Raw genomic sequence first — 27,236 nt, 5'->3', positions numbered from 1 at the left:
GGCCTCACTCCAATGGAGATAGTGTTCCTTGATTATAAACCCATGATCATTCCCTAAATTAGTCGATGTGGGACTTTCATCATCCAACAAAGTGAAGTCCAAGATACAACATTCTTTCTTGAGATATTGTGGAATACTTCTAAGGCCTTGTCGACGCATTTACACTTGGAGTACATATGAATGAGAGAGTTTGAGACTTTGACATGTGATATGAGGCCAGTCTTGATGGCAATCTCATGTAGCCTAATACCCAAATCCAAATGGCCTAAACAAGCACAACCAGATAATACATCAACTAAAGTAATCTCATCTGGCAAAACACCCTCTAACTCCATCATTTTATAAGTTACCACAGCTTGTGATGGTCATAGCTTGCTATCATCGTCGTCCACGATACGACGTCTTTCAACTCCATTCGGGAAAAGACTTTCTCTGCTTCCTCCAAATGCCCAAGACCTGTATACATATGAATCAAAGAATTATTCACCGAAACATTGTCCCCAAACTCCGACCTAACTACATATCCATGAATTTCTCTCCCTAACTTCTCGTCGTCAAGAAGCTCACACGCAGATGCTACACTAGTCATAGTTATCAAATCCGGGTCAACCGAAAAACAACCTCAATCCTTCCAATACCTCTCCGTTTCCACGAAATACGATCTCTCTTCGGCATTTTATCGAACAGTTTCCTTGCATTACTAAAGTAGCCACATTTCATGTACATAGAGATTAAAGCATTACTCACATCCACATCCGACTCAAATCCAAATCTATGACATGCGCGTGAATCGCCTTACCTCTAGCTATACCAGAAACGCCACCACAATTCTCAAAACAGAGGGAGAAGTATATTATACATCAGGCCTAATTTCAGCCCACAACATTCTATGATACAAATTCAAACCCTCATCAAAACACCCCGCTTTAGCATACCCACCCACCAACACATTCCAAGAAAACACATCCCTCTCAGACATTTTATCAAACACATAGCAGGCATCACTTAAATTACCAAACCTGACGAACATACTCAACAAAACATTACCAAGCCGAATGCCCAATCGAGATTTCTTACTCGAAACAAGCTCGTAAACTCGTTACCCTTCACCGGACGCCCGTCTCCATTCGCAAAGCCTCAACAAAGCAATGTAAGCTTTCTCTTCCGCTTCAATCAGGAGCTCTAGCATAGAATCCAAGCGTTGGCCTGTTGAGATATATTATTTATGAAATATATTTTAAATATTATATCTTAATATTCATTTTGTTGACATGATTTATAATATACTTTATTTTATTCTCAATATTTAATTAGTTTATATTTTCGTAGGTATTAATTGCTAGCTGTATCCTATTTAAAGGATATCAATATCAATTATAATACACACCTTCCCAATTTTATTTCAAAATTCTTAATTTGATTAATGGTTGAAGTAGAGAGCGCGACACTTAAGATTGAGATTTCTTGAGTTTTTTTTTACCGTCTGCTTGTGGGTTTGCAGATTTTCGGAAAAAGATAGGGCCTTGGGGTTGTGCTTATTGGAGATTTGGGGGCTGAAACGGTCGGGATAAATGAGAAGATTAGAGGATGATCAGTTTTTTATTGGTACGAAGTTTTTTGGAAGGTCTAGTAGACAATATCATATTATTGTAGAGAGTCTAATCGCTAACAAATTATCTAATAAATATATTGTGGTTTTTGGAACCATTTTTTAATTTAGATTTTTGAGAATGTATTAATAATAGCAGAATTTATTTAAATAAAGTGCAATTAATTATTTGTATTGTATAAAAAGTAAGTAATTTTCTATAAATAAAAAAAAAAAATTAATAATGCATAAAAACATAAAGACAAGTCATTGTAAATAAAAACATTTTTCAAGACACAGATTTCCTCCATGTCTTAGTGGGCGTCCTACGTTTGACCAACTTTGTTTTAATATCCACCGGCGTCTGCCTCCCGAACCCGGCGTCCTCCTCCTCCACAACTTCGCCGTCGTCCACCCTCTCCGACTCACCGCCGTTCTTAAACCCAAACTTCCTCCACTTGAAAAAGCCTCTCTTCTTTTCCGAGAGCCTCTCCATTTGGGCCTGCATGATATTGCACTGGTTCTGCAGCCTCACCACCGTCTCTTTCAGCTTCTTAATCTCCATTTGTTGGGCCGTTATTTCTCTCTTGGATTGGCACCTGGCTGGCAGGTGGTCGAGGGCCGCGGAGGGACTCCTGCCCCCGATTGAGCCGCTCCAGTCGAGGTGGCGGTAGTTCAGCTTTGTTTGCTCGGAGAACAGGACTTGGATTACGGCGCGGACTGGGAGGCGGTCGTTTTGGGCGGCGTGGAGTGATGCTTCTGTGGACAGCTTTCCGCTGTCCATTAGTCTGCATAAACTCTTTCTTTCTTGCTTCGATATATTCGGATGTGCCTATAAATAAATAAATAAATAAATAAATAAATAATGATTCATAATAATCATTTAACCTTAAAAATAATCTATATAGGCGTACCATAAATTAGTTTTGATTAGCCAACTCGTCCTACTTTTTCAACTCACCATGAGCTTTGAACGGAATCAAGCCCCATACATATTTTTTGCCCCGGCTTTGTGGCTTTATCGAAACTTAGACGAGGTTTGTCTTTGTCTACCGAACATCGCTTGTGCAGAATTCAAGCTTGTTCGACCATACATGTAGCTCATCTCATCGGGACATCCCGAACATTCATCCATCCAAGTTACCATGTCATGTCATTTACAAATACCGTACCGAATAACGGGTGTATATATCAACCTCCGACACATGGGTTAGGGTGCAATACCGACACACCCGTGCCGCCCTAATACTCTCCTTGGAAAACCCATTTCAACGAAAGTTGCCCGAGACACTTGTATCAACACGCTCGCCCACATTGTGAGACACGTATGTGCCACAAAGTAGTTCACTTGGACTACAGAGCGCAAAAATCTCGTCTACCGCTATGTTTAGCTAACAAAAATTTTCTTTTCTCTCTTATGAGACATTTAAACGGGAATTCTTTATTCCCTTCTAGACGGATCTTCATAGAAATTGACTCGAGTTAAATGAACACCAAACAAAAAGAAAACAACAAATTAACTTTTTGCCTATCTCTCTCTCTTCTGCCCACAATATACAGTAATAACTAATGGGACAAACTGCTTTTCATGGGAGAATCTTTTCCTTTTTATTTTCTATTTTAAAACCAAATAATTTTTCATCCTTTTGTTTTTTATCTTTAAATTTATACTTCATTTGATTTTTTTTTTTAATTTTTTTTTTTTTAAAAAATTATTATTATTTAGTTCAATTAATGGCATAATCAAAACTAAAACAGGAAGAAGAAGCCTTACTTTCAGATACGTATCAATGGCTCGGTACAGTCCGTCGTCGGAGGCTCGGGCGTGGCTGGGAAGTACTCCGGCGAGCTCAACAAACTCCAGCAATCCCAAATTAGAATCCATCGCCGCTTCAGCAAGGTAACAATCCACCAATTTCGCCACCTTAACCAAGGCGGCGCCGCTCCTAACGCCGTCGTCCAAGCTAACAAACCTCTTCACAAGTCGAATCACAAGCTCCACATCCAAAACCGTCCCACACGTGTGACTAAACGACGGAATCATCACCTCCTTCAACGACGCTTGATCCAACTGCCACGTAATCCTCTTCTCCAACTCCGCCTTATACGGAGGCTCCACTCCCACCATATTCGCCGTCCGGAGAAGCCTCAGCAAAAAATTACACGGAATCAAATCCCTCTCCGGCGGCAAAACTCCGACCAATGTCTCGACGAAGAACTTCTTTTTCATCCACGAATTCGTCACATTCTGCGGCGATTCGTTGAAATTCGTCAAATCAATCCCCTTTTGTTGATCTAGGGCTTCGTCGGAGAGATCCGGAAGCCATTTGGAAGCGTAATGCGTTATGACAGAGCCGATTAAATCGGTTCGAACGCCTTTGGCCTTGATTCCGGCGAGGGTTTTGACGAAGTAATCGATGTCGAGAATGGCGGAATCGTGAAACCAGTAGCATTGGTCGGGGGAAATTTTGCCGGAATCCTGGGGCGGAGATTGGTGCTTCATTTTGTGGGAATTGGAGAGAAGAATGGTGAAAACAGAGTAGAGCAGAGCAGGTGATAAGAGGAGAAAAAGAAGACAAAGGTTATTAATGCAAAATATGCGCATCCAATTTGACAGTTCATGCCCTCCAAATTTATACCCTCCACTTTATATGTAGCCAAATGTTTTATTATTACACTGTGCCACTATTTGAAAAGGACTGCTAATGGGTTTTAATTTTTTGTTTTGTTTTATTTCTCTAATTTAATCTCTAAATTAGATACTTTAAAGCTCGTATATTAAACGGGTTTTCTTTAGTTAAGAACCTACATTAAATTAATTATCCGAGAGAAATGAGAATAGGACTGATAGTATGACTTGATAACCTGACTAACACAAACTCTTCAACCCAAATCATACTGGGTTGGGTTAGATTTTTTTTTTTTTTTTTCAAATTTTTTCAGATTTGGGTTGAGTTGAATTTTTGAAAAATAGAAACTCTTAATTTAGTTGGTGGGTTGACATTTTTTTTGGTCGGTCAACCCAACTAACTCTAAAATAGGATTATAGTCAAACTCAACCCTACCCATAGGTAAATGTTAGATATAACTCAACCTAACTTAACCCTACCAAAAAATTAGAGGGGTTGGGTTGAGTTATGCACGAAATCCCATTTAAGTTGCTTGGATCACTAATTTAACTAATTTAATTTTTGATTGGTTTAAAAAATTTTTTTAAATTCTAACGGAATTCGAGTGGTATAGACATCGATGGAAGGAGGAGAAAAATAAAATAAAATTGGAAACGAACCAAATAATAATTATAATAATAGTAATAATGAAAAAATGGAAAATCTTTGTTTGGGATTGGAATAGGAAGATCTGGAAAAGAGCTAAGACGAAATTGTATGCCCTAAATGGACAAACATGTGATCCTGTGTGACGCAAGGATACTGAAACCAATCCAAGTGACGGAATCGTGCGGTGATAGGCCAACCACTTGTATAATTTGCACAAATTATTCAATGGAGCTAATAATTTTCCAAGTGGGGAGGCTATTTAGGGTAATCAGAGGCGTTAATGTTATCGTGATGAAATCTAGGAATCAGGGGATTATGTAGGTATGATGCAGCGGATAAAATCCTGAGCATCGTACGGTGCAATGCAACACGTGAAAGCCAAGCAAATTGTAACGTCAGGATCAACCTCGGGTTTCGCTGTTACCTATTGGAGCTCAGATTGAGGTGGCAAGAATGTTTTTTTCTTTTCTTTTCTTTTTAATTATTAATTTTGTCAAAATAAAATATTATTTTAATAATTCGTTAAATTACCTAAGCCCACTTCAACATGGGCCGTATTGAATCAGCTGAGCCCAATATCTTTTTAGTGAAATGATTCTACATGAAAGAGGGTCGAACAATAGCCTTAGTCGAGTAATGAGAAATGGGTTAGTCTCCAAAAATGTTCGTTCCTCTAACGTTAGGGTTAAAAATTCAATCTATATATAGTAGATAATTATATCTGGTACCATTATAGTAAGTTGAATTATATATATATATATATATCCTGTCAAGCAAACATTTAAAAATGTACTCTCTATATTCTCAGTGCCTACCTGAAGTTATTAATACAAATCTTTTAGCGTTCCGTGTATTTTCTCTCTCCTATTATTTATGTTCATCTAGATCAAGTGTGCGTTGTGCGATCCTAACACATGTTAGAAAAATAAAAACTTGAGGGACCATTCTACAAATTATGCAAACCCTACAATGCCAACATACAACAACTTATTTTTTATTATTTTACCATCTCGTTCACAAACTTACGCTCTAAATTTAACACATTACGTTAAAATCTAACGTTTATTTAGGTACGAGCATGCTAATGGGTTGCATTACTGTACTTACGATTCATTCTATTTTCAAGTTTATTTATTGAAATAATGACATCGAGCTTTTTAGATGTTTGTGTGGGTAACTTTGATTGGTCATAAATGATGTTCACTAAGATCATGTGGGGTAGTCTCAATCTTTCTTAACAAATGTCGACTTTGACATGTTCTAAGTCGTTATATACTTAGTCAAGTAGATATTTGATGAACATGATGATCAAACAATCAAATACTTCGTTATTATATCGTTTAAACTTAATCAATAAAATAAAAAGAATCAGAATGGTCGGATAGATTAGACGAGACAAAGATGAGAAAGAGAATCAGATTCTATTCCCGAACGAAGAATCACAATTGGGGATATTCTAACACGAGGTCCTACACGAAATCAACAGCTAGTATTTAAAGTAATAAGATGAAATGGAAAGTTGGTAGCTTTTGATAGACCCATTTGTCTAAATTTCTTGAGCGTACAAAAACAATAAAGTCAGGAGAATGTCGTATATTTATAAGTAGAGAGCAATATAAGAGTAGAGTTTAAGTTCTTATGTTGAGTTCAAGATTGTTTGCTACGTACGAAACAAAAATAAGGTTATCCCAATCCTTTCTTAGTTTCCAGTTTAGAATCACCCGAGAGATGTTTGTTCCTTTCTTATTTTTATTAGAAACATCCCAACGACAAATCAAGTCAAGGGGCAATATAAAATGAGAAGAGATAGTTTTTAAATTTGTGTTTAATAGGTCCATAATTTATAAGCATGCCTCCAAATACATCTTAGAGGGAGGCATGATATCAACTCTCTACCACCCTCGAGTCCCATAGCCTAACCAGCTACTATGTGACACATAGTGTGTCACAATGAAGCCAAGTATTGCAAGACAAATGCCTCATACGACTTCCTCTAAAATGGGTCTTTCAAGAACAGTAGAGAAGAGTGGCACGGATCTGGCCACATACATGTTCATATATATATATATATATATATATATATATATATATATATATATATGAAGCAATCATTAAATAATTAATTTAAAACACATAGAAGCTTATGGAATGGCGCCACGACCGGCATCCCATCCCAACAACAATGACCATAGAGAAACATGAATTAATTCAAACTTTGGAAAATATATTTTTTTAATTACCCAATTTAATTATTATTATTATTATTATTATTATTGATTTTAGAAAAAACAAAGGGTTATTTAATTTAAATTAAGTCAATAATTGAGAAAACTCGATCCTTTTTGTCAGAAATTAGATCCTTATCTGTGAATGTTGCTTTGAAATTTTGTTCTCAGCCACCCCAAGATATTGTTAATTATTCATTTTTTATTTCCATAGTCTTCTCTCCCTAATATTCTTTTTTTTATTTATTATTATTTAAATTACATCAAATTAAAACTATATAATAAAAATTAATATCTTTCCAAAACTATATTAAAGAATCCAATGTTGAATGTAGTTTTACATTACCCAATTTAGAACCCATTTATTTATGTCACATAAATTATTATTTTCCTAACAGAAGTGCCATTTATTGGGCGTTATAAATTTAATTACATTATTAATAATCAAGGGCCCACTTTCCAATTTGTGAAAAAAAGGGGGGTATTTTAGCAAAATGGAAACTTTGTGCCAGGTCTGCAACAGGGTGTGCTCTGGATTTATTACTTTTTTATTTAATAATTTAAACAGATTATTTATTTATTTATTTATTTATTTATTTATTTATTTTGTTGCTCACGATGCTTACGAAGAATCCCTAATTTTGAATATTATTTTTTGTTGAAAAAAATTAATATTTTATTTATTAAATTCAGAGATTAAAAGAGACGAAGGAAAAACAGAGAGTTGAAATTCAAAATTGAACATCATTCTGAAAACGGCCAGAAAGAAAAGGGAAAGCCTCTCTGATTTCAAAGCTCCATTAATCCATTGATCAACCCGTTTTAAGCCCTCTACCAATTGTTGTTCATCTATGGAGTTCTTATTGGCTTTCACCCGATTTTTCTGGCTTCTTTAAGATTCTAATCTTTCCCTCCTTCTTTAAGTCGCCGCCGGGAATGGCCGATAAGTCGCCGCCTGCAGAGGGGTTCTTAATTTTGCCGCTGCCGGTTAGGGTTTCACTGTGTTCTCCGAATCCGACATAGGTTTTTGTTTTTTTGTTGGGATTTGTCGGATCAATCGGAGGCGATTTTGGAGCATTTTAGGGTTGTTGGTTTCGTAATATTTTTGAGGGGTTTCGTCAATTTTGATGGCGAAGGGTGGGTTTTTTGTTGATAAGTTTCGGAGATGTTTAAGGACGTTGTTCTTTATGGTGGCGATGTTGGCGTCACTACTCGTGTCGTCGTTGCCAGTTCTTGTAGCCATTGGAGACATGTTGGTGCCCTGTATTTTGATCTCGAGCTTTACTTGTGTTAGATGCTATGGCTTCAAACAACATTTGCGTCGATACGCTTTCAAAAGTTCTTTGACTGATATCCCTTTCGTTTCGATGATCAGATCTCTCATTATTATCTGTATGATCCCGATTTCCATCACATCTATCATTTTCCCCTCAATTCACATACTGGCTCGTTGTGAAATTAGATAAATTATGGAGGATTATGCGTTAATTTGATTATGATCGTCTGGGTGTCAATCGTTTTTCCTTGTTTTTGATTGTAGGTGTTTATTCAATGTGTGATGGACCTGCTCTTTCAAATGGTCCTTACCTTGGAACAGTGACTTTGTGTTCCTTCATATCCATTCTTGTTCTTTCTATCAAGGTTTGTGTCTTTACAGTGAACTCCCAAATGGAGGCTGAAGCTTCATCTTCACCTTCTAGGCAGAGGCTTCACTTAAAGAAATCATGGGGGATGCCAGTTTTGTTTCTATCTTCAGTAGCCTTTGCCCTCGGCCATACGGTTGTGGCATACAGAACAAGCTGCAGAGCACGTAGAAAGCTTCTATTGCATCGAGTTGACCCAGAAGCTGTAAGTTTTTAAGTCCTTAAACTACACAAAGAACAGGCCTGTTGGTTCCTTATAAACAATCCTATTTGACTTGGCTGGCAGGTTCTTTCTTGCAAAAATGTGTTCTCTGGCTACCAGAAGATCCCTCGATCTCCCACTCCTTCTGGATCGAAAACACCAAAAAGTGACAGTGAAATCAAGTGGAAAGTTTCAGGTAATGCCCGGGATGAGAGTGAACTGCCGGTTAGATTACTTGCTGATATGGATAGTTTGTTCATAATATGTCAAGGGCTTACTATTCATTATAAGATCAGCTTGCCTGGGTCACCACCGCGGTCATTGTCCTCCGCTGCATTTCTTGAACCCAATTATAGTTGCATCTCTCCAAAGAAGGCAATGGGGAGGCTAGTAGTTGATATGCATCCATTTACTGTCTTATCAAAAAACCAACACAACATCCATAGGAGCTATAGCAATCAGTTTCACGGTTCATCTCTGTATGATCCACTATTGGATGGCTCTTCCACAACTTCTCCTATTCTTTGTGATGAAATTCCTGTGATTAGTTTAGATGATGTTGAAGAAGAGGAATTGAGCAAATGTTGCTTAGATGGAAACTTAGAGAGTAATGGGCAATTCGGTATTGTCTTGGTGCACGGTTTCGGGGGTGGAGTTTTCTCGTGGAGACATGTGATGGGGGTGCTTGCAAGGCAGACTGGTTGCAGAGTTGCAGCTTATGATCGGCCTGGTTGGGGATTAACTTCGAGGCTCCGTGCAGAAGACTGGGAAGAAAGACAATTGCCTAATCCCTACAAGCTTGATAGTCAGGTAACCAAAATCATACATTCTTCTTTTTTGTTGTAGAGCTGTTGCGCTAGTGCTGATTGATTTGGTTCTCTGAATGTTTCTTTCTGGTAGAGCTGTAGAGCTACTGCTTGTGATTGTGCTAATGTTTCTTTGTGTAACTTAAATCAAATTTTGTGTTATCATTAGAGGCCACAATATTAGTTTAAATTTTATTTTAGTTCATAAACTTTCATACTCCATTAAAAGACTTGGAAATAGTTAGCAAGAACACAATTCATTTGGAAATGCAACAGATTTGACTACTACCAGATACTTGTGCGTATGAACATTTATTGACAAGGTAAATGAAGAAAAGATGGTGCTCGTGTCGGGGTTGCATGGAGCGGAGTTGTTTTGAAGTATATGTGCTATTGGTTTGAATGGAATGGTATTGAATGGTTTTTTCAGGTGGAGTTACTGCTTGCATTTTGCTCAGAAATGGGGTTTTCTTCAGTGGTGCTCGTGGGTCACGACGATGGAGGGCTGCTCGCTCTTAAGTCTGCACAAAGGCTTCAAGAATCACCAATAAACTCATTCAATGTAAGATTTCCTTGGAGGGGTTTTGATCAAATGATGTAACTTAACTGTTTGGGGGTTATTGCTTAATTCTTCTTGGCTTTTGTGAATGGGAACTGTGATATTATGGGCAGGTTTCCATCAAAGGGGTGGTATTGCTAAGTGTGAGCTTATCAAGAGAAGTGGTTCCTGGGTTTGCAAGAATTTTGCTAAGAACATCACTAGGGAAGAAGCACCTGGTTCGGCCTCTGCTACGAACGGAAATAACTCAAGTTGTGAACCGACGTGCTTGGTACGATGCTACCAAGCTAACAACCGAGGTCTTAAATCTCTATAAGGTAACGTCATTTTATTAAGATCACTTGGATCTTCATTTTGTCTTAAAAGGTAAAATCTGCAAGTTGTCTTAGAAACTGCTAACATGTGTACCGTTCTGAATGGAAGCAGAAGGCGTTATGTGTGGAAGGGTGGGATGAAGCACTGCATGAGATAGCAAGATTATCATACGAGACATTACTTTCTCCTCAAAACGTCGAAGCTTTGGTGAAGTCTATTGAAGAGATGCCCGTGCTGGTGGTCGGTGGTGTCGAGGATGCTCTCGTCTCCCTCAACTCTTCCAGAGTTATGGCTTCCAAACTCCCTAATTCAGTATGTCTTCTTCACTCTCATCCCTTTGTACTCGTTCGTTTTTGTTCTTGTTTCCGTTTCAATGAACGATGAGGTTGTATCATAACACAGAGACTGATAACAATATCTGGATGCGGACATCTGCCGCACGAGGAATGCCCGAGCGCCTTACTTGCTGCCATCTCACCCTTCATCACCAGAATTCTTTTGCAGAGACCTCACTCCAGCACCCCTCAATAGAAATACAAAATACTCACCATTCCTTTTAGAGAGAATAGACAGCACCCTTTTTCCTATTTTCTTCTTCTTCTTCTTCCCTCGTTGAAATACTCACCCTCAAGAACATTGGCGAAAAGGCCACTTCTTTGGGTGACAGTTTTTGAGAGCCGTTTCCAAATTGTTCTATTTAGTAACAACCCTGTAATTCCCCTTACTGAACCAAGGTGTTATTTCCCACCTAGTGTTGTGGAGATAACCTTATATTTGTAAATCTTTTTCGTTAGATTTTCAAGAGTTCATCAAGAAAGACACTTATTCAAACTGGCTTAGTTTCATTTCCTTTTCAGCGATGAATGAGAGATGTTTCAGATGAACAGAGATAGAAATGAGACTAAAAATGAGAAAGATTTTGCATATTAAAACTTACAAAACACGAAATGACTTCGTATCTCCTTGTGCCTACTAAATGGATAAAGCAATATCACATCACAAAAGTAGAATTGGTGATATTATGACACAACTAAATTAGACCAGACAATGACATGACTGAGCATATGATAACCACTCAACTAAACTGTAAGATTGAGGATAAAAAACCCATACTTCTAAAAGAGACAGACAACCTATTCAATTCAATTCAATTCAATTCATTCCTTGGAGGATTTGTTAATGAGTGATTTGTGGATGTGGGGGATCACTCCTCCACCAGCAATGGTTCCTTTAATGAGTGTGTCCAGTTCTTCATCTCCTCTGATTGCAAGCTGCAAATGCCTTGGTGTTATACGCTTTACCTTCAGATCCTTGCTCGCGTTCCCGGCCAGCTCTAACACTTCTGCCGTCAGGTACTCCAAGATTGCTGCTGTGTATACAGCTGCTGTAGCCCCGACACGACCGTTGGCGGCAACCCTTGTTTTAAGTTGCCGGTGAACCCTTCCCACTGGAAACTGTATCACCAAGCCATCCAATACCAAAAACCCCTCAACAACAATGAGAAAGTGTGAAAAAGTTCAAGAAAAAAAAGGGAAAGAAATTGCTTCCACTGTCTAAGCCATTTATATTTCAAAGATAACAAACAAAAATGGAGAATAACATATGCATAACTTTCATACTAGTCCAAAAGTTATACATCAAAATGCTACATAGTCAATCTTTCATAATCTGCAAATATTTTTTTGAAGTTTCAAAACGATCCCAAAGCATTTTTTAATGCTACTTTATCTTATAGAAAAGTTATACATCAAACTGCTATAAAGTCATCTACAAATCACTTTCGGTAATTGTGCCTTATTATACCAAACAAGATGTGCAATAAAAACATAGGTGATATTCTAATCATCCCACAACAGAGAAAATTTTTGCAGTATACTAAAAGGAATATACGCAGAGCAGAAGAAACTATAAACCAACATTGAAAAGAAAGCATAAAAAAAGTGAAAACAGAAAATGAGAAGCCTAGTTCAGAAGATATACAGCAAAAAGGGCTAAAATGAAGCATCTACAAAAGCACCAGTTTCATCTTGAAATGTTTTCAAACGCCACATCTTCGTCTTTACCGGCCACACTTTATCCACCCAGTCCATCATAAGTTGCATATTGATCAAAATATAAAAGTAGTTCTAAGAAGAAAACAAAAGGAAAGCAAGGAAAAATGGGTGGCAGAACTCAATAAGAGCATAACAAGATATAGATATAATATATATGTAATATGCAACACTAGCTTCTTCTTCTCCGTTAGAGTGTATTACTACCAGCAAAAGAGAGAGAGAGAGAGAGAGGAGCCTCAACAGGATTGAAGGAAAAGTAACTCATCTAGTTGATGTAGTAAGAAAAATACAGAAATCTGAAATTCCCTCACAAGGATTTATATAGAAGCACAATTAAAGTCGGCACATTACCGGTTTTCACTTTAACAATTGTTAAACAGACACCACATGGCAGGAAATGATGGTTTCCAGTGGCTTAAAAACAAAGAATTTGGGGAAGAAAAGCTGTACATACTTGAGTGCGTTTTCAAGACCATTCAAAACACAATTAAGTATTAACTTATCAGGAAAAAAAAAAAAAAAAAAAAAAAAAAAAAAAAAAAAAAAAAACCAGACTTGCCAAATCTTCAAATTTTTACGTCTGAGTATGTTACAGGGAAGACCTATAGTTGATGAATAACTGGAAATCAATTCGAAATTCCATATCAACGGAATCTAACCCCAAAATCCTCAATACATGGAATGACTACAATCAATGTTTGCATCTTGTACGGTCTGGGAAATTTTCGCTCGTTCCATCATTTGATCCATTTGTCCATTCAAAACTTTAGAATCTTCAATCAATGCCATTGGCATTCTAGGTTTGCAAGAACAGTTTTTTGTAGTTTGTTATGACTGAAGGGTTTCTTCGGTTTGGGTCAGTTTGGTTCACTTTTAAGCATTATTTGACTCAAACCGAACCACTATGGTTCAGTTCAGTTCTTGATTTACCCGAACTGACTCATTATTTGAGTTAGGTTTCATTCATTTCTGATGCTCACTCTCTCTCTCTCCTTGATTCGCTTCCGTTCTTACGCTCTTTCTAGTCTATAATCGAAGTCATGAATCTCTCCCAATCAACATGGCAACCATCATTTTCTTAAATCAAAATCTTCCAATTGTCTTCTCACATCCGGGCACAAATGAAAACAACAGGATTTCTGCTTCGAAGGCAACCCAAGCATGGTTTTCTTCTTCGACGGCAACCCAGACTAGATTTTCTCAATCTGAAGCTTGCTTTACCAATTTCACCTGGCCACACCTTTTTTTTCTCTCTCTCTCTTCCTTTCTTTCTATCACCTAATCCAGATCTATCTTTAGGTTCAACCCACTCATGATTTGAGTTACGATTTGGATAATGTTGTAGTTTTATGATGTTGAGGATGGTGGTCTGAACAATGGAAGAGGAAGAGGGGAAATATGGAAAGAGAAGGAGGAGGAAATTGAAGATTGAGAAATTAAGATGGATTTTGTGGGAAAAGAAGAAGATTGATTGATACAAACATTTGGTCAGGTTTGGGAAGAAAAAGAAATGGGTAAAGGAGATGGAGAAACCAAGATGGAAATGGACTGGGTGGGGAAAAAAGCATGAGGACTCGATCCGACCTACTTTTGTTCAAACATGAATTGAGATGGGTTTCTTCTCTAAATCGGAATGGGTCAGATCGGATTTCTACAAAAACTGACCTAAACCAATCCATTTCACCCCTAACGACGAATGACCAACAACTTCTAGTGCACCACTGTTGTTAACTCAATAGATTTCTAGCCATATTTATCAATGATGATGCTACGCCACTATCAATTTTTATTCTATCAAATATCTTAACAACCTTTAGAAATCAAAGCTGTGTTTTTCAAACTCAAAATTCCAATTTCAAGACCACCCGAGTCCAAAGGAGTAGGGGACAATTTTCACCATCCACATATGGACCTTCCCAATAAAAGTTCATGATAATTTCTTCAATCAATACCACGGTGGTAGAGAATTTATTAAAAAAATGTACTGTACAATAACAACTTCTTGGTTTATTGGTCGAGGGCACGGCAATCTGTGTTCCTGGGCAGGTCATGAGCTCAAGTTTTGGCTAATGTGAAATCTAAAAAAAGGTAATGTACAAGAATATTGGTTAAAACAGCTTGGATCCTTTTAGTCTCCTATTTCGAAAAATGCAAGTTTCTATCACCATAACTTTCTACAACTTCGTCAGTCAATGGGTTCCAGAGTTCCACAAATTCTGGCTATCCTCCCCAAGAGAAGCTAAACACAGGCAAAGAAAAAACTTAACATGAATGATTTAGAGTATATTTCAGACAATGAAGACCAACAATTGCTGCCTAAGAAAAAGTAGCCCTATCCCCTAATCAAACAAAATTCTTGCAAAACATTGACCATACGCCGGAAACTTATCCTCATTATCAAAGAAAAACATATGTCTGTAATAATTCAACTGGGGCACTATTTAGACCTGTACCTTCCTCTCTTGATTGAGAGAGATTTTGTTTTGTAATGATAAACCCCACCACCAATACCATGACATAACTCTCCATACAATCCACCTTCCATCCTTATTTTGAATGAAAGAAAAGGATTAAACTAAAAAGGAGCTACTAAACACAGAACAAAACTACTTGAAAAGACTCTAGTTACTAAGAGTTAAAAAGAAAAAGATAAATGATAACAGGTGCTACTTGTAAATGACCTAAAGAGAGGCATAACAGTGAGCCAAGACCCACATCACCCCCCAAGACCCTCTTACCCTGAAATTTCTTGTGTTCGGTATTCCTCAAGAGCAAGATTTTCCATAAGATGGCCAAAAACGCCACCTACCAGAAGAATCGCATGAAAGGGCAATAATGTGTAGCTCAAGTCAAACTAAAGAGAGTTTTTTTTTTCCCCTTTTAATTATAAGATCCACCTCCATATGAACAGGTTTGAGAACGACACATAAAAAACCAAGAAAACACATAACAATGCGTAAAACAATGAGTAGAGTGGCATGGAGTGGATGCCCAATTGAGCACATGTGGGGAAAAAGGAATGCAATAGAAGCAAGACAAATAGTTGTTGAAAATAAAAACGAGTCTAAAGGAAGCCTCCGCCAATGACAAAAGGAGTGGTTGGAACTAGAACTGTAAAGGAAGAGAGGTCCAACAAATGCTAAACGAAGTATCATTGAAGATGTAGCAAGGGCGTGAGCTTAGGTGGGCCTTGGACTTGTAAAGTTTCGGACATTGTCCGAATTTAAAAGTAATTGCTGAGAATCATTCTCTACCAAAAGAAGAAAATAATACAAGTGCCATGGCCATGATGAGTTCTAGCGCTAGGTGTTATATATACTAAATTATGGACTGCACTTATTGTTACAAATTATTGGCAACAACCAACTGTGTTTCAAATTTCTAGGAGGATTTACCCAGAAGCAGTGGCTTGAATTTTTCTACAAAAAGGAGTGGAGAAGGGAGAAAAACTTGTTGAAACTTCAATTTTGCTCTATATACAATTATTTAATTTTCCACAGGAGAACCTCTTGGTCAAATACACCTTGAGGATAAAGTGAAAGCATATTAGTCATCGACTACAGAGTAAGTCACTAAATGGTGATTAAGAATTTTCCTCAGTTTCTCAAATTACTTGGGATAATCAACAGTAATTCATATTTCAAGTTCACAATAAAATTTTTAGTCCAATTTTCAAGTTTCTATAACTCTAACGCTAGGAAAAAGACTAAGTACCATGTAAACGAACAAGATATATTATAAAGGCCTACTGTGAACCCATGCAATATGATCTTGAAAGTTCTAAACATAAGAATGGTCAAATCTGAATCCATCTCCATCTCCAGTATATTGATGGGATATGTGAGATCCCACATAGGTTGGGGAGGAGAACGAAACATTCTTAATAAGGGTGTAGAAACCTCTCCCTAGTAGACGCATTTTAAAAACCTTGAGGGAAAGCTCAAAACGGAAAGCCCAAAGAGGACAATATCTACTAGCGGTGGGCTTGGGCTATTACAATTGACTTGCATCATCTTTTCGACAAACAACTTCAATAGCATGAGAAAGAGATCTTGTATGCATACTTCGCACTTGCACATACCATATCATACTAGTGGTGGGCATCCCTCGACAAAAGAACATTGGCGGCAAGGCAACTTCTTCAAGCACAGAACAACAGCAGCAAACCGACACTAGCTAAAGGAACACAGACCCAGAAACATGCACCTACTTCTACATCAAAGAGGACTTAGAGGTACCCCTACAGAGATTCTCAGACGGCCACCTCCTAAACGTCGATCTCACACTCTTACAGCTCCAATAAGCACACAGCCCATGAAGAAAACGAACTTATCAAGCTATTCAATAAACAGGAAAACAGGAAAACAAGAAGCGCGGGTGGAAAACTAGGACCCATCTGAAATAAACAAATATAAACTTTCAAACACAAAATTTTAAAAGTTTTAGAAGAAAAAAGACACCCAATGTCCAAATTCTAAGGGTTGGAAACCTTGAAACGCATCTACGTTAGAAAATTTGTGGATTTGTAAAGTGAAAACCGGCATAAACCTCAAACGAACACAGATCCACAGAAGACACACAAAAGGAAGGTAGAAAAAGAAGTGGTGAAGTGTACAGAAAGAGAGAGAGACCTGGAGACCAGCGCGGGAAGAGCGAGAAACGGGCTTCTTTTTATCCTTATCCTTGTTGTTGGAGGCAGATTTGCCCATTATCAGACCCTTGGCTCCCTTCCCCGACATTTTGAAGCCCAAGAATTAGGGTTCCTCTCACTTGCAGTGACGGATTTTTAGAGGAGAAAGAAAAAGAACCGATAAGGAACGACGGGAAGCGAGGTAGATAAAAGTAATGCCCCCAACCCCCCAACCCCGCCCCCCCCCCTCTTCGATAACTCCACGAAGACTTGCAGATTCAGCTTCTCTCACCCCACATTTACCCAAATACCCTTCCTTTTTTCTTCTTCAAAAATAAATATTTATTTATTTATTTATATAAATTTGTTTTAATTATTTTTTAACCCTAAAATGTTGTATGTCGATTGGTAAATTCAAAATATAAATTTAATTAATAAATTATTTAATTATTATAAACTATATATTTTTCAATTAAATTTTGTATTTCGAATAGCTAAATTCAAAATATTAAATTCAATTAAAAAATTATATTTAATTATTATAAAGTATATATTTTTTAATTTATTTGGTTCAAACCATACAAATATTTGTTAGATTCTGGTCCCATTGTTCTTTAGGATAAGGTTACAATTAAATGTATTTTTAAATAATTAAAAAGAGAATTTTCAAATTACTTATAAACAAATATTTTGAAATAATAATCTTAATTTATAGGGTTATTGATATGACCCGATAATCGGACCAATTTAGATTGTTCAACCCAAGTCATTGATGCTGTGTTGGGTTAGATTTCTTTTAAAATAGTTCAGTTTACAAGTTAACATTTTTTTTTATTGAATCGAATCAACTCAACTAATCCGAAATTACGACTATAACCCAACCCAATCATAGTTTTAAAAAATATTATGAATATTTTATTTGTAAAAATGTTGACTGATGACTCAAATATTAGTGATGCGTTGTAACTTGTAAATATTTAATATTTGAACTTTATGATATTTTAGCTATTAATATAACCGGCACAATATTATTAAATAATGAAGAAAAAAATAATTGAAAAATAAAAAGTTAAATTGTAAAGTCGTTAGAATTGTTTGGGTCACCAGCTCATCAAACGCGACATTTTAAATTGGTCCAAACGAATTTTTTAACCCACCAATATAGTGATATTCACCTTTAGTTTAGAATTTTAAACTTTTTTTTTTTTTTAATTTTTATCTTCTGGAAAAAAAATTTCACAAGGGCATTTTCATAGTGTCGTAAAATAGTTAGAGATTCAAAAATTTACGATTATTTCATCTATTTTATTACATCATAATCAATTGATTAATTGAAACATGTAATAGTTTAAGATTATATTAGAAGTAAATTAAATTCATATTTAATTAACAAATTTGTTTAATTTTTAGGAAATAATAAAAGAAAAAAAGCGTGGGGCCCAAGATGTCATGGTCAAATAACAGTTGGAAAAGTGGCTGAAAACCTTAAAAAAAGCGCACAAGTGGGACCGTGCCACATCACTCTCTACGCACCCCGCCTAAACCTTATCCATTTTGTTTCCTCTTTTACCCTTCCAGTCAACTCACAGTCACCATTCTGTACCGTTCTTATAAATTATTAATATTAATTACAAACGCATGAAATTTCGAGTTTTTTTAAAAGTGTAAAAGTATTAATTTTATTAATTTCTGAATTTTAAGTAATATTTTGTTTCTTTATAAACTAATATTTTAATGTCTAATAAATATGTGTGTTTTATTTTAATAATACCTTAAACTTTAATTTTTTTTTTAATAAACACATATATAGAAGAAAGCATTAAAAATACTTCTAGTAAGAAAAATATTATTTATTTGTTAATTAACCATTCTATTAAAGAGTCTCTAATTTAATAATTAAATTATAAATTTGGTCTCTATAATTTAAATAATTTGATAAAATTTTATAAATAATTTAAATAAATTGATAAAATATTCATAAATAGCGTGGAAAGCAGGAAGAATTTATAAGATTTTTATGAAATTACATTATAATATTTTAAATGGTAAGGACTAACGGGTAACTTTGACCAAATTACAAGGGTTAATTTTGTAATTTAACAGGTACGACAGGATCAGACGATTTCACGTGGTTCTGAAGCACCCGATGAAAACTCTCCTCCACTCCCGTTAAAAAGAGTCGTCCCTGTGACTTTGACAATTTATCCCCCTCTTCCAATCCCTAATTTTCTGCTTCTCTCATGGCGACCAATCTTCCCGTTTTCCATGTCGCTCCGATAAGGGCTTCGTCATCTGGAAAATCCGAACCTAATCGCCGGAAGGCTGCCGCGCCAAAGTGGTGGTCTCCGATCTTTGGATGGTCCTCCGAGCCGGACTACATCGGTTCTTCCGCCGCGGATCAGCCTGTTCAGAATGCCGATCCAGAGCTCGACGGCGGACGACCGAAATCCAAATTCCTGCCAGGCTGCTTCACTGAGGAGAAGGCGAAACTGCTCCGGATGAAGACGCTGGAGAGCTCTACTTTTCATGACATTATGTATCATTCAGCAATCGCGTCGCGCCTCGCCTCCGATTTGTCGGACCGAAGCAAGGAATAGATCTACGAAGCTTGGCGCAGTGAGGTATTGTATTATGTTTTTTTGAAATCTGTATCTGTACTGCCTTCCTTTGCAAATCGTCGTAACAAAAAATTTGGGGAAAGGATATGAAGCTTACTTTCCCAATGAATTTACCTTTTACTTTTGACTTCTAGATCGTGTAGATTGCTGAAACTTCAAACCTACTGTAATTTTTTTGCGTCTGATTATTGATTGACGACGATTGTTTAAGCATTGTGTTCTTGTTACAATCACAATCAATTCATAGAAACGGTTGTAGATACATCTTGATCTTGACCGGCCTTGAAATCTACACCGACCGTTGTAATTTAATAGAACACTAGAAATAATTATCAGATGTGTAGCCCATGCCCTAACGATTTCTTCTCAGAGCCATTCAATGAGATGTTTGCTGAATCATCTTAAGTGGATAATTTGAAGAATTTTTTAACATCAGATCGTCGCTGTTTAGGTCATGTTCTTAATTAGAGTATTCAGAAAAGGAAAAGGAAATGGATCCAAACTTTTTTTGTTGTTCTGTGAAACGATCAAGTTTTGGATTAGACAGAATCTTGATTAATGAGGGAGAGATTACAAATTTTTTTTCTGTGAGAGTTGAAAAATCTTAAATTGTTTGAATTAAGAATGCTACAGAATCTGATAGGAGCGGTGTATAATGTGTATATACTAATTAAATTAATGATAAATAATGATTCTGTAGATTAAATAATTGGGTCAGTTCTTTCCAAATCCCACCAAAAACAGATAATTAGGAATCTGGATGACTCACCTAAACGAGTTAATGATAGATTAATCGAATATATCCATTTTTTGAAGCGTGCCTAGATGTTGGGTAAAAAATATTGTACGGTCCAATTTTTTTAATTTTTTATTTTTGGTTGTAAACATATTCAATATTATTAATTCAATCCATTTAGACAATATAGTGTTACAATAGTAACAAGCAAGAAAAATACCTATTAATTGTATTTTTATCTTAAAAAAATATTCTTAAATTTTTAAAACTTTCGATAATACTGATTCTATCTCAATTTTGGAAGGAAACTATTAGTTTAATTAAATATTAATAGTGTTTAAAAAATATTCTTAAATTTATAAAAATAAAAAAATAAAAAAACTCCTAAACCCTTCCATTTTGTTAAAAAAAAATTTAAAAGTATTCTTGAAAATTTATTAATATCATTCAACTATTAGTATAATAAAAATATTAATAGTATTTCAAAAATATTAAAAAAAAATTTTTATTAAATATCCTTTCACTTAAAAAAAAAAGTTTTAATATATTAATATTACTCACGTATTATCTTCAAACATTTTAATGTTACTTTTGAAGCGTGGTATTTGTGGTAAGGGCATTTTTAAATTTTAAAAAAAATATTTAAAGGTGTTATTAAACTTTTTAAAAATATATTTAAAAGTATTTTTTAAGTTTTTAAAAAAATTAAAAGTAATGATAAAACTTTTGAAAATTTTGAAAAGTATTTTTGGAACAGTGTAGTTAAAAAATATCTTTGAAGCCATCTTGGTAGTTGAAAGATATCTTTGAAACCATTTTGAAAGTTAAAAGATATCTTTGAAACTACATTTTGAAAGTTAAGAGATATTTTTTAAACAAAATATTAAATATTTGAATCCGACATTAATGGCTATGTTATTTTTGAACTTTTTCTTTTGGACGTTTAAGTGATTATTGGAACTTCAAATAAGTATTATTCCGTCTTGTCTTTGTCTTTCCTTTCTTTTATTGTTCCTTGTTTCATAACACATTAACAACACTAGTCTCTACCATTTTCTTTGTTAAAGATTCGTTTCTTCATTTTGTTTTTGTATTCATACACATACAATTTCTATGTATTGTGATAGTTATTATTCGCAAAGTTCATTATGATTACATGCATTTGATGTTGCAAGATTTTAAGTGAGTTCAAGTTACGAAAAGTAATTACTCTTGAAAATATGTTCAAGATGATATTTTATACTTTTAATGTCTCGAATATGCTCCCGTAACACCAATATCGAGAGATATTTTTGAAGTATTATAAACTTATCGTGCTCTTTTATAACTAAACAAAATAAAGAGTTACTTAATATAAAGAAATCATGAATCTTGACCAATTGGAGCAACGTCATTCTATGAAGCAAATGTCGAAGTCATAACAGGAGAGAATAAAGTATTAATTCATTTCATAATAGTCATCAATTTCAAAAAATTTCAAGATCTTTCAAAATTTAAACAAATTACAAATAATGATTGATCATAAGAATTTCAAAAGTCAAGATCTTTTAAAATTTAGAAGAACTACAAATAATGATGATCATAAGAATTTCAAAAGTGTCAGTGCCTCGGCGTGAAAGACGATTGGTCTCATACTACGCACCGAGTCAACTTCCACCAAGCATCAAGGAAAGAACGTAGAAGCGAATTTCCCTGCTAATTTTTCTGAATCTCTAAAGAGAAAATTGATACAATTGAATTGAATCAGTAGGAAATAATTCATATGAGAATTCCCAAAATTAGTGTTGCTTCCAGTTTTAGTATATTTATTCTATGTGATTCCAGTAAGTTTAAATTATTATTATTATTCTTGTTTTGCAGAACCAAGAACACTTGTCAATGCAGATAAGTACTACTATATGAAGTTGGTTTTGGAAGAATAAATCATATCTTGCCTGGACGAACACATTTTTGTTTAGTTTTTATAATTTAGACATATTTTTGTCCATAATCAGTTCATTCATGTGTATATGTAAGAATTTCAACTAAATCTTAACATACTTTTCACAATACTTACTAAATTGTTACTTCGATAAAAGAATAGAGACCGAAAGTGTTCTTTAACCAAAGAAAAAACAATAGTCATCACAATGTAACATGCATAAATACACAAAACAATTTAGAGTTGTTATCACTTTTGCTTAATTCATTGATAAATTTGATTCAAAGATGATTTCCTTACATTCAACTAATCAGATGATCGCATCAGCAATAAAAACTCAACAATATATGTCTTCTAGAATGATTCATGATATAATTCTATTTCAAATAATATAAATACATGAGGAGAAGTCATATGCAAGAGATTTTATAGCTATGAAATGTATAAGCAGTGGTGGAGAAGGAAGCACTTTGCCTGTGTAAAAGCACGAGGACAAAATTAGCTCCTTCCTTCACCGGCATCAGCCGCAGACTCCGGCCTGAAGCTTGTCTGCAGCAATGAGAAGCTGAGCATTCTCTCCTTGAATTTTGAAGCTCAATCTTCATTTTGAGTTGCTCAGCCGCTTCATTAACTGATAATAGGTAGAAAAGCTACATCATTATTTACAAAGAAGTTAAATTCAAATCATCCAAAGCCTTTCCTAACAATGTCAAAGAAATAACAAGCATTTAAGGCCTGATAGTTACTTAGATCTACGATTCTTCTCCTTATCCAGTTCCTTTGCAAACTGATCAGAAGAAGAATATGAAAGATCAAGGCTACCTCTGTTCAACAACAAAATTATCAGCTATTTTTTGATTGATTGCAGATAAACAAATAAAATGTCTCTCTTCATCACTTCAGTTTTGCAGTTTGATGGGGACAAGTATTGGCCATCACAGCCTTTGCCCCTTTCACCTGAAAATATCTTAGCCACAATGTCATTCAGTATACAAATTTCTACAGCATAAACGTTTTATTTTCGCTACAAAAAACAAAAAAGAACACTCGCATTCCTCAACTGCAGGCTTATCAATTTCATCAACATCGTCAAGAGATAATTTCAACCTTTTGGTTTCTAAACGACCCGAAGTGTAACAAAATATGGATGAGTGTCATGTTTGAAATCAAAGATAAGAGAAGGGCACATAGTAATTGCAACCTACAGAAAATTTAATTCTATCTGGTTTTCAGAATAACTCGGGGACTTTTTAAGTTTTCTTCTTTCTTCATAAAGTCCATTTATTTCAGTTAGCAACTTGCATTTCTACTGATATCGCACATAAATTAAACTAGACTCCAATAAAAGCATAAAAAAGCTAGGGATTACTCATCAAATGGCTTGCCGTAAGCATATTTGCAAGAATTTGGATGTGATATCCCATGGTGGTCTACATGGAAAAAGGAGCCAAGTATAATCCACAGCCACCGTCTTGAGAAAGCCCTCAAAGCCTCCAAGTTATTCCATGTCATAACAAGGGAAGGTACCCATATTTTCCTCAAATGAAGCGCATAGGCTGCTGAGGACATTATAGGATTAGAATGTATACAACACAATAGTACACTGTAGATCCAGAGCAGATAAGAGGAAATGTAAGAACCTTCACATGAAGAGGACAAAATTCATTTATGGAGAATAACTCTTGAAAAATCTTTACAGTATAGCATACTCTATTTTGAATCCTAGCGCTACCAAACAGAGCAGTCCAGTGAAACAAAAGAGTGACATTGATATGACAGAAAGCTTAAGTATCATTAAGAACGAAGAGCAATTCTCATTTCTGAATGGTTTGTACAAATCAATTGGGTGCTTCCCAAACTTCTAATTGAATGATGCACAGTGAAACTTACCCATAGAATGATATCAAGGGATACAGAAGTAAGAATTCGAAACAAAGAATAAATGCTCCAATCAATCATACAGATGTCTTTTTAGCAGCAGACATTAGATTTTTCAGCTCCGTCAAATATTCATCATTTGATATGTGGAGTGAAGCACGAATGCTTGAAACCTGTCCTTCGTCTTCCCAACTTAAAGGTCCTGAAGCATACAATACCCTAATAAAAGAACGAAATACACTTAGCTCTGACCTGTGGAATCCAACCGATACTTCCTCATCGGAGCATGAATTTTCTTCCTCATGTCCTCTTCCTGTAAATGATTCAGCATCACTGCAATAATCCTCATCCTTGACTTGTTTACTACGAGCTACAGAATTAAATGGCACCTTGAAAAAATCATCAGTGGAATTATTACTACCAACAGAGGAAGCACAGCTAACTGTGTGAATGTAATTTGAGGTTCTTGGAATAAGGTTGTCCTCTCTCAAACCAACATAACCTGTAGCAACTTCGGTATTTACAGCAGGAAAGGTGGAGCTCAATCTAACCCTACTCAACTCTCGTGTTAAGCACAGTTTAGTAGTTTTTGCTAAAGAAGGCAAATACGTAACATCTTTCTTAGTGATTTTCCTTTTCAGGATAGACACTGTGTGTTTTTTGGACTTTTCAAGCAAAGGCCTTCTCTGATGTCTGGTAGGAAGAGCCGTTACTAGCTGTTGAACCTTACTTTTCACCATGTCTGGAACTGTCTGCTTATTTCCAGGCAATGAACCCAAATCTTCAAAGGCCTGTCCAAGAAATAACCTATGAGATGATGGTTCAATAACTGTTTCAAGCACAAACTAGACTGCAGCATGCCTGGATTTTTCATTATGCACACGGAAGAAAGATGTAACACAATGCATGCATACAAAGCACAGTAGATCAATAAAACAGAAACAAAAAAAAAAAAAAAAAAAAAAAAAAAAAGCATTTGTAAATAAAGTATAATAAGGAAAAGGGTTGCAAGAAAATTGTTGTTAGGAAATTTACCTTTCCTAGGAGAAACCATTGGCCGTCGCGCCATGCCTGTCGCAATCTCAAATAAGATTGGCTAACCAAAACATCTAATGGTGATCCAAGTAGTCTTGCTAGATAGCAATTAACCCCAATGATCTGCATTATTCTTGCTTGTTTCCAAGAGGAATTGTGGAACGCTTCAGCAAGATCACCAGCAGCCCAAACATTTGGTCCTTCTACGGGGGGAGGACAGGGCCTTATCGCCCACCTCGGCACCTTCTCCACCGCTTCCTCCGTCTGAAAATATCTTACGCTATACGTACGGCCATTACCGGAAACAATTTCAGCACAACTCCATGAACCACTCGAAACCTCCTCCTGGCTATAAACCTCAACTTGATCCCCCTTCCTTAGTCTCATACTTCCAAAGATCCTAATTCTAAACAGATTGCAAGCCTGTAAAGATTAAAAAACAAAAAACGCTTTTCACTCATTCAGCAACCCAAAAGTCCACGAACGAAACGAGACAAAACATAAAAACAGTAGCAATCAACATACAGAAAGCACAATAACTACAAAATTCTTCTACACTAAGCAGACGAGAAAAGAAACTTCCAAATTCAAACAGAAGAACAAAACTCCAAACCTGGAAAAAGAAATCAACGTAGAAAACTGACGGAATCAAAAGAAGTCAAATGCGGAATTAAAGTGAACACGAAGCTGAATTCGATTGATTCAATGGTAAAATGAAATCAAACAACAACAACAACAACAACACATTAAGAGGTTTAGAAAGCGATCGATACCTCTAGAGAAGAATCGAGCGGAGTATGAGAATGTTGTGAATCTTGTAAATAAATTCTTCAAATTGAGTGAAAAAAAAGAAAAAGGTTTTTGGAGAAATTTATGAGCAAAGAGTAAATTATAAACAAGTTTAAATTCGTAAACCAATTGGGATACGGTAATGGCATCAGTTTTTAAATCTGGGCTTGGGCTATAACCCATCTATCTCCTATTCAAACTCAATTTTAGATTAACTTATCAATAATAACCACTCTTATTTTTTAAATAATAAATATTTTAATGTCCCTTTAATTATTTCTTCCTATTCTCACTCTTAAATCTTTAGGGTTTTAAAATTTTTAAACTTCAAATTTTAAATCTTTTTTACCCAATAAAATTTAAAATTTTTAAATACATAATGGTAATTTCACCTCCTATTTAAAAAAATATATTTATTTTTTTTTAATTTAATCCTCAATTTCCTAATTTTTTAACATAACATTTATTATTTAATATATAAGGGCACTCAAATCTATTTAGCTTTTTAAAAATTAAAATTTTGACATTGACTAATTGAAATTTATTTATTTATTTTTTTAAAATATTCTCCAAGATTTTCTCGCTTTTATTTCATTCAAACGTATCTTTTTCACTTTTATTTTTTAAATATTAACATTTTTCTAAAATAAAAAATAATATATCTAAAATATCTCTAATTTAATATATTTGGAATCTCAAATTTTATCTGTAAAGTCCCTATGACTTAACTGCTCTCTCTTACTCTCTCTCTTATATTTATTAATTATCTTTTTTTTTTTTTTAATGCATTGGTTAGCTCGTTTATCTTTTATCATTTAATTATTTATAATTGATATTTTTATTCATTTAATATTTTTTTATTTTTTTTTATAACCATCCAACACAAATTACAAAAATTAGGTTGTGTTTGGTTTGGTTGGGCTGAAAGTTTTTCGGTTGTGTCAACCTGACCAATCAGA

The 27,236-nt window shown here is 35.3% G+C and overlaps 5 protein-coding genes and 1 pseudogene across 11 annotated transcripts; 2 read left to right on the top strand and 4 right to left on the bottom strand.

Moving 5' to 3' along the window:
* Positions 1–53: 53 nt before the first annotated feature.
* LOC111778782 (pentatricopeptide repeat-containing protein At1g15510, chloroplastic pseudogene) lies at positions 54–1,189 on the bottom strand (annotated as a pseudogene).
* Positions 1,190–1,787: 598 nt separating this feature from the next.
* Positions 1,788–4,225, bottom strand: LOC111778277 (root phototropism protein 3). Its single transcript, XM_023658000.2, has 2 exons — positions 3,363–4,225; positions 1,788–2,420 (listed from the first exon to the last, which is right to left on the bottom strand). Exons 1-2 carry the CDS (start codon positions 4,191–4,193, stop codon positions 1,878–1,880), a joined length of 1,374 nt encoding a protein of 457 aa, XP_023513768.2. The 5' UTR covers positions 4,194–4,225; the 3' UTR covers positions 1,788–1,877.
* A 3,566-nt stretch (positions 4,226–7,791) lies between these two features.
* Positions 7,792–11,447, top strand: LOC111778378 (uncharacterized). The gene is made up of 7 exons (XM_023658163.2): positions 7,792–8,483; positions 8,632–8,939; positions 9,021–9,746; positions 10,173–10,304; positions 10,415–10,618; positions 10,728–10,928; positions 11,019–11,447. The coding sequence occupies exons 1-7, from the start codon at positions 8,219–8,221 to the stop codon at positions 11,145–11,147; spliced, it is 1,965 nt and encodes a 654-aa protein (XP_023513931.2). The 5' UTR covers positions 7,792–8,218; the 3' UTR covers positions 11,148–11,447.
* A 65-nt stretch (positions 11,448–11,512) lies between these two features.
* On the bottom strand, positions 11,513–17,542 carry LOC111778379 (putative histone H2A variant 3). The gene is made up of 2 exons (XM_023658164.2): positions 17,302–17,542; positions 11,513–12,070 (listed from the first exon to the last, which is right to left on the bottom strand). Exons 1-2 carry the CDS (start codon positions 17,407–17,409, stop codon positions 11,774–11,776), a joined length of 405 nt encoding a protein of 134 aa, XP_023513932.1. The 5' UTR covers positions 17,410–17,542; the 3' UTR covers positions 11,513–11,773.
* Positions 17,543–19,492: 1,950 nt separating this feature from the next.
* LOC111778781 (plant/protein) lies at positions 19,493–20,128 on the top strand. Its single transcript, XM_023658757.2, has one exon. It carries the CDS (start codon positions 19,541–19,543, stop codon positions 19,895–19,897), a length of 357 nt encoding a protein of 118 aa, XP_023514525.2. The 5' UTR covers positions 19,493–19,540; the 3' UTR covers positions 19,898–20,128.
* Positions 20,129–22,818: 2,690 nt separating this feature from the next.
* Positions 22,819–26,417, bottom strand: LOC111778157 (uncharacterized). Of its 7 annotated transcripts, XM_023657834.2 has the most exons (7): positions 26,262–26,417; positions 25,489–25,911; positions 24,843–25,244; positions 24,706–24,766; positions 23,945–24,134; positions 23,322–23,532; positions 22,819–23,206 (listed from the first exon to the last, which is right to left on the bottom strand). In XM_023657834.2, the coding sequence occupies exons 2-6, from the start codon at positions 25,873–25,875 to the stop codon at positions 23,529–23,531; spliced, it is 1,044 nt and encodes a 347-aa protein (XP_023513602.1). In that variant the 5' UTR covers positions 25,876–25,911; positions 26,262–26,417; the 3' UTR covers positions 22,819–23,206; positions 23,322–23,528. The 7 variants fall into 7 exon arrangements, with proteins under 7 accessions (XP_023513602.1, XP_086975055.1, XP_086975053.1 ...); XM_087118929.1 differs by having other exon boundaries at positions 23,945–24,131; positions 24,706–25,244; XM_087118927.1 differs by having other exon boundaries at positions 22,819–23,225; positions 23,322–24,134.
* Positions 26,418–27,236: the final 819 nt, after the last annotated feature.

The sequence above is a fragment of the Cucurbita pepo genome, chromosome 17, assembly GCF_057944985.1.
Source record: "Cucurbita pepo subsp. pepo isolate OVF chromosome 17, ASM5794498v1, whole genome shotgun sequence".
Lineage (NCBI taxonomy): Eukaryota > Viridiplantae > Streptophyta > Magnoliopsida > Cucurbitales > Cucurbitaceae > Cucurbita > Cucurbita pepo.
Note: the sequence above shows the minus strand (reverse complement) of the source record. Positions and strands in the feature narration are given on the sequence as shown.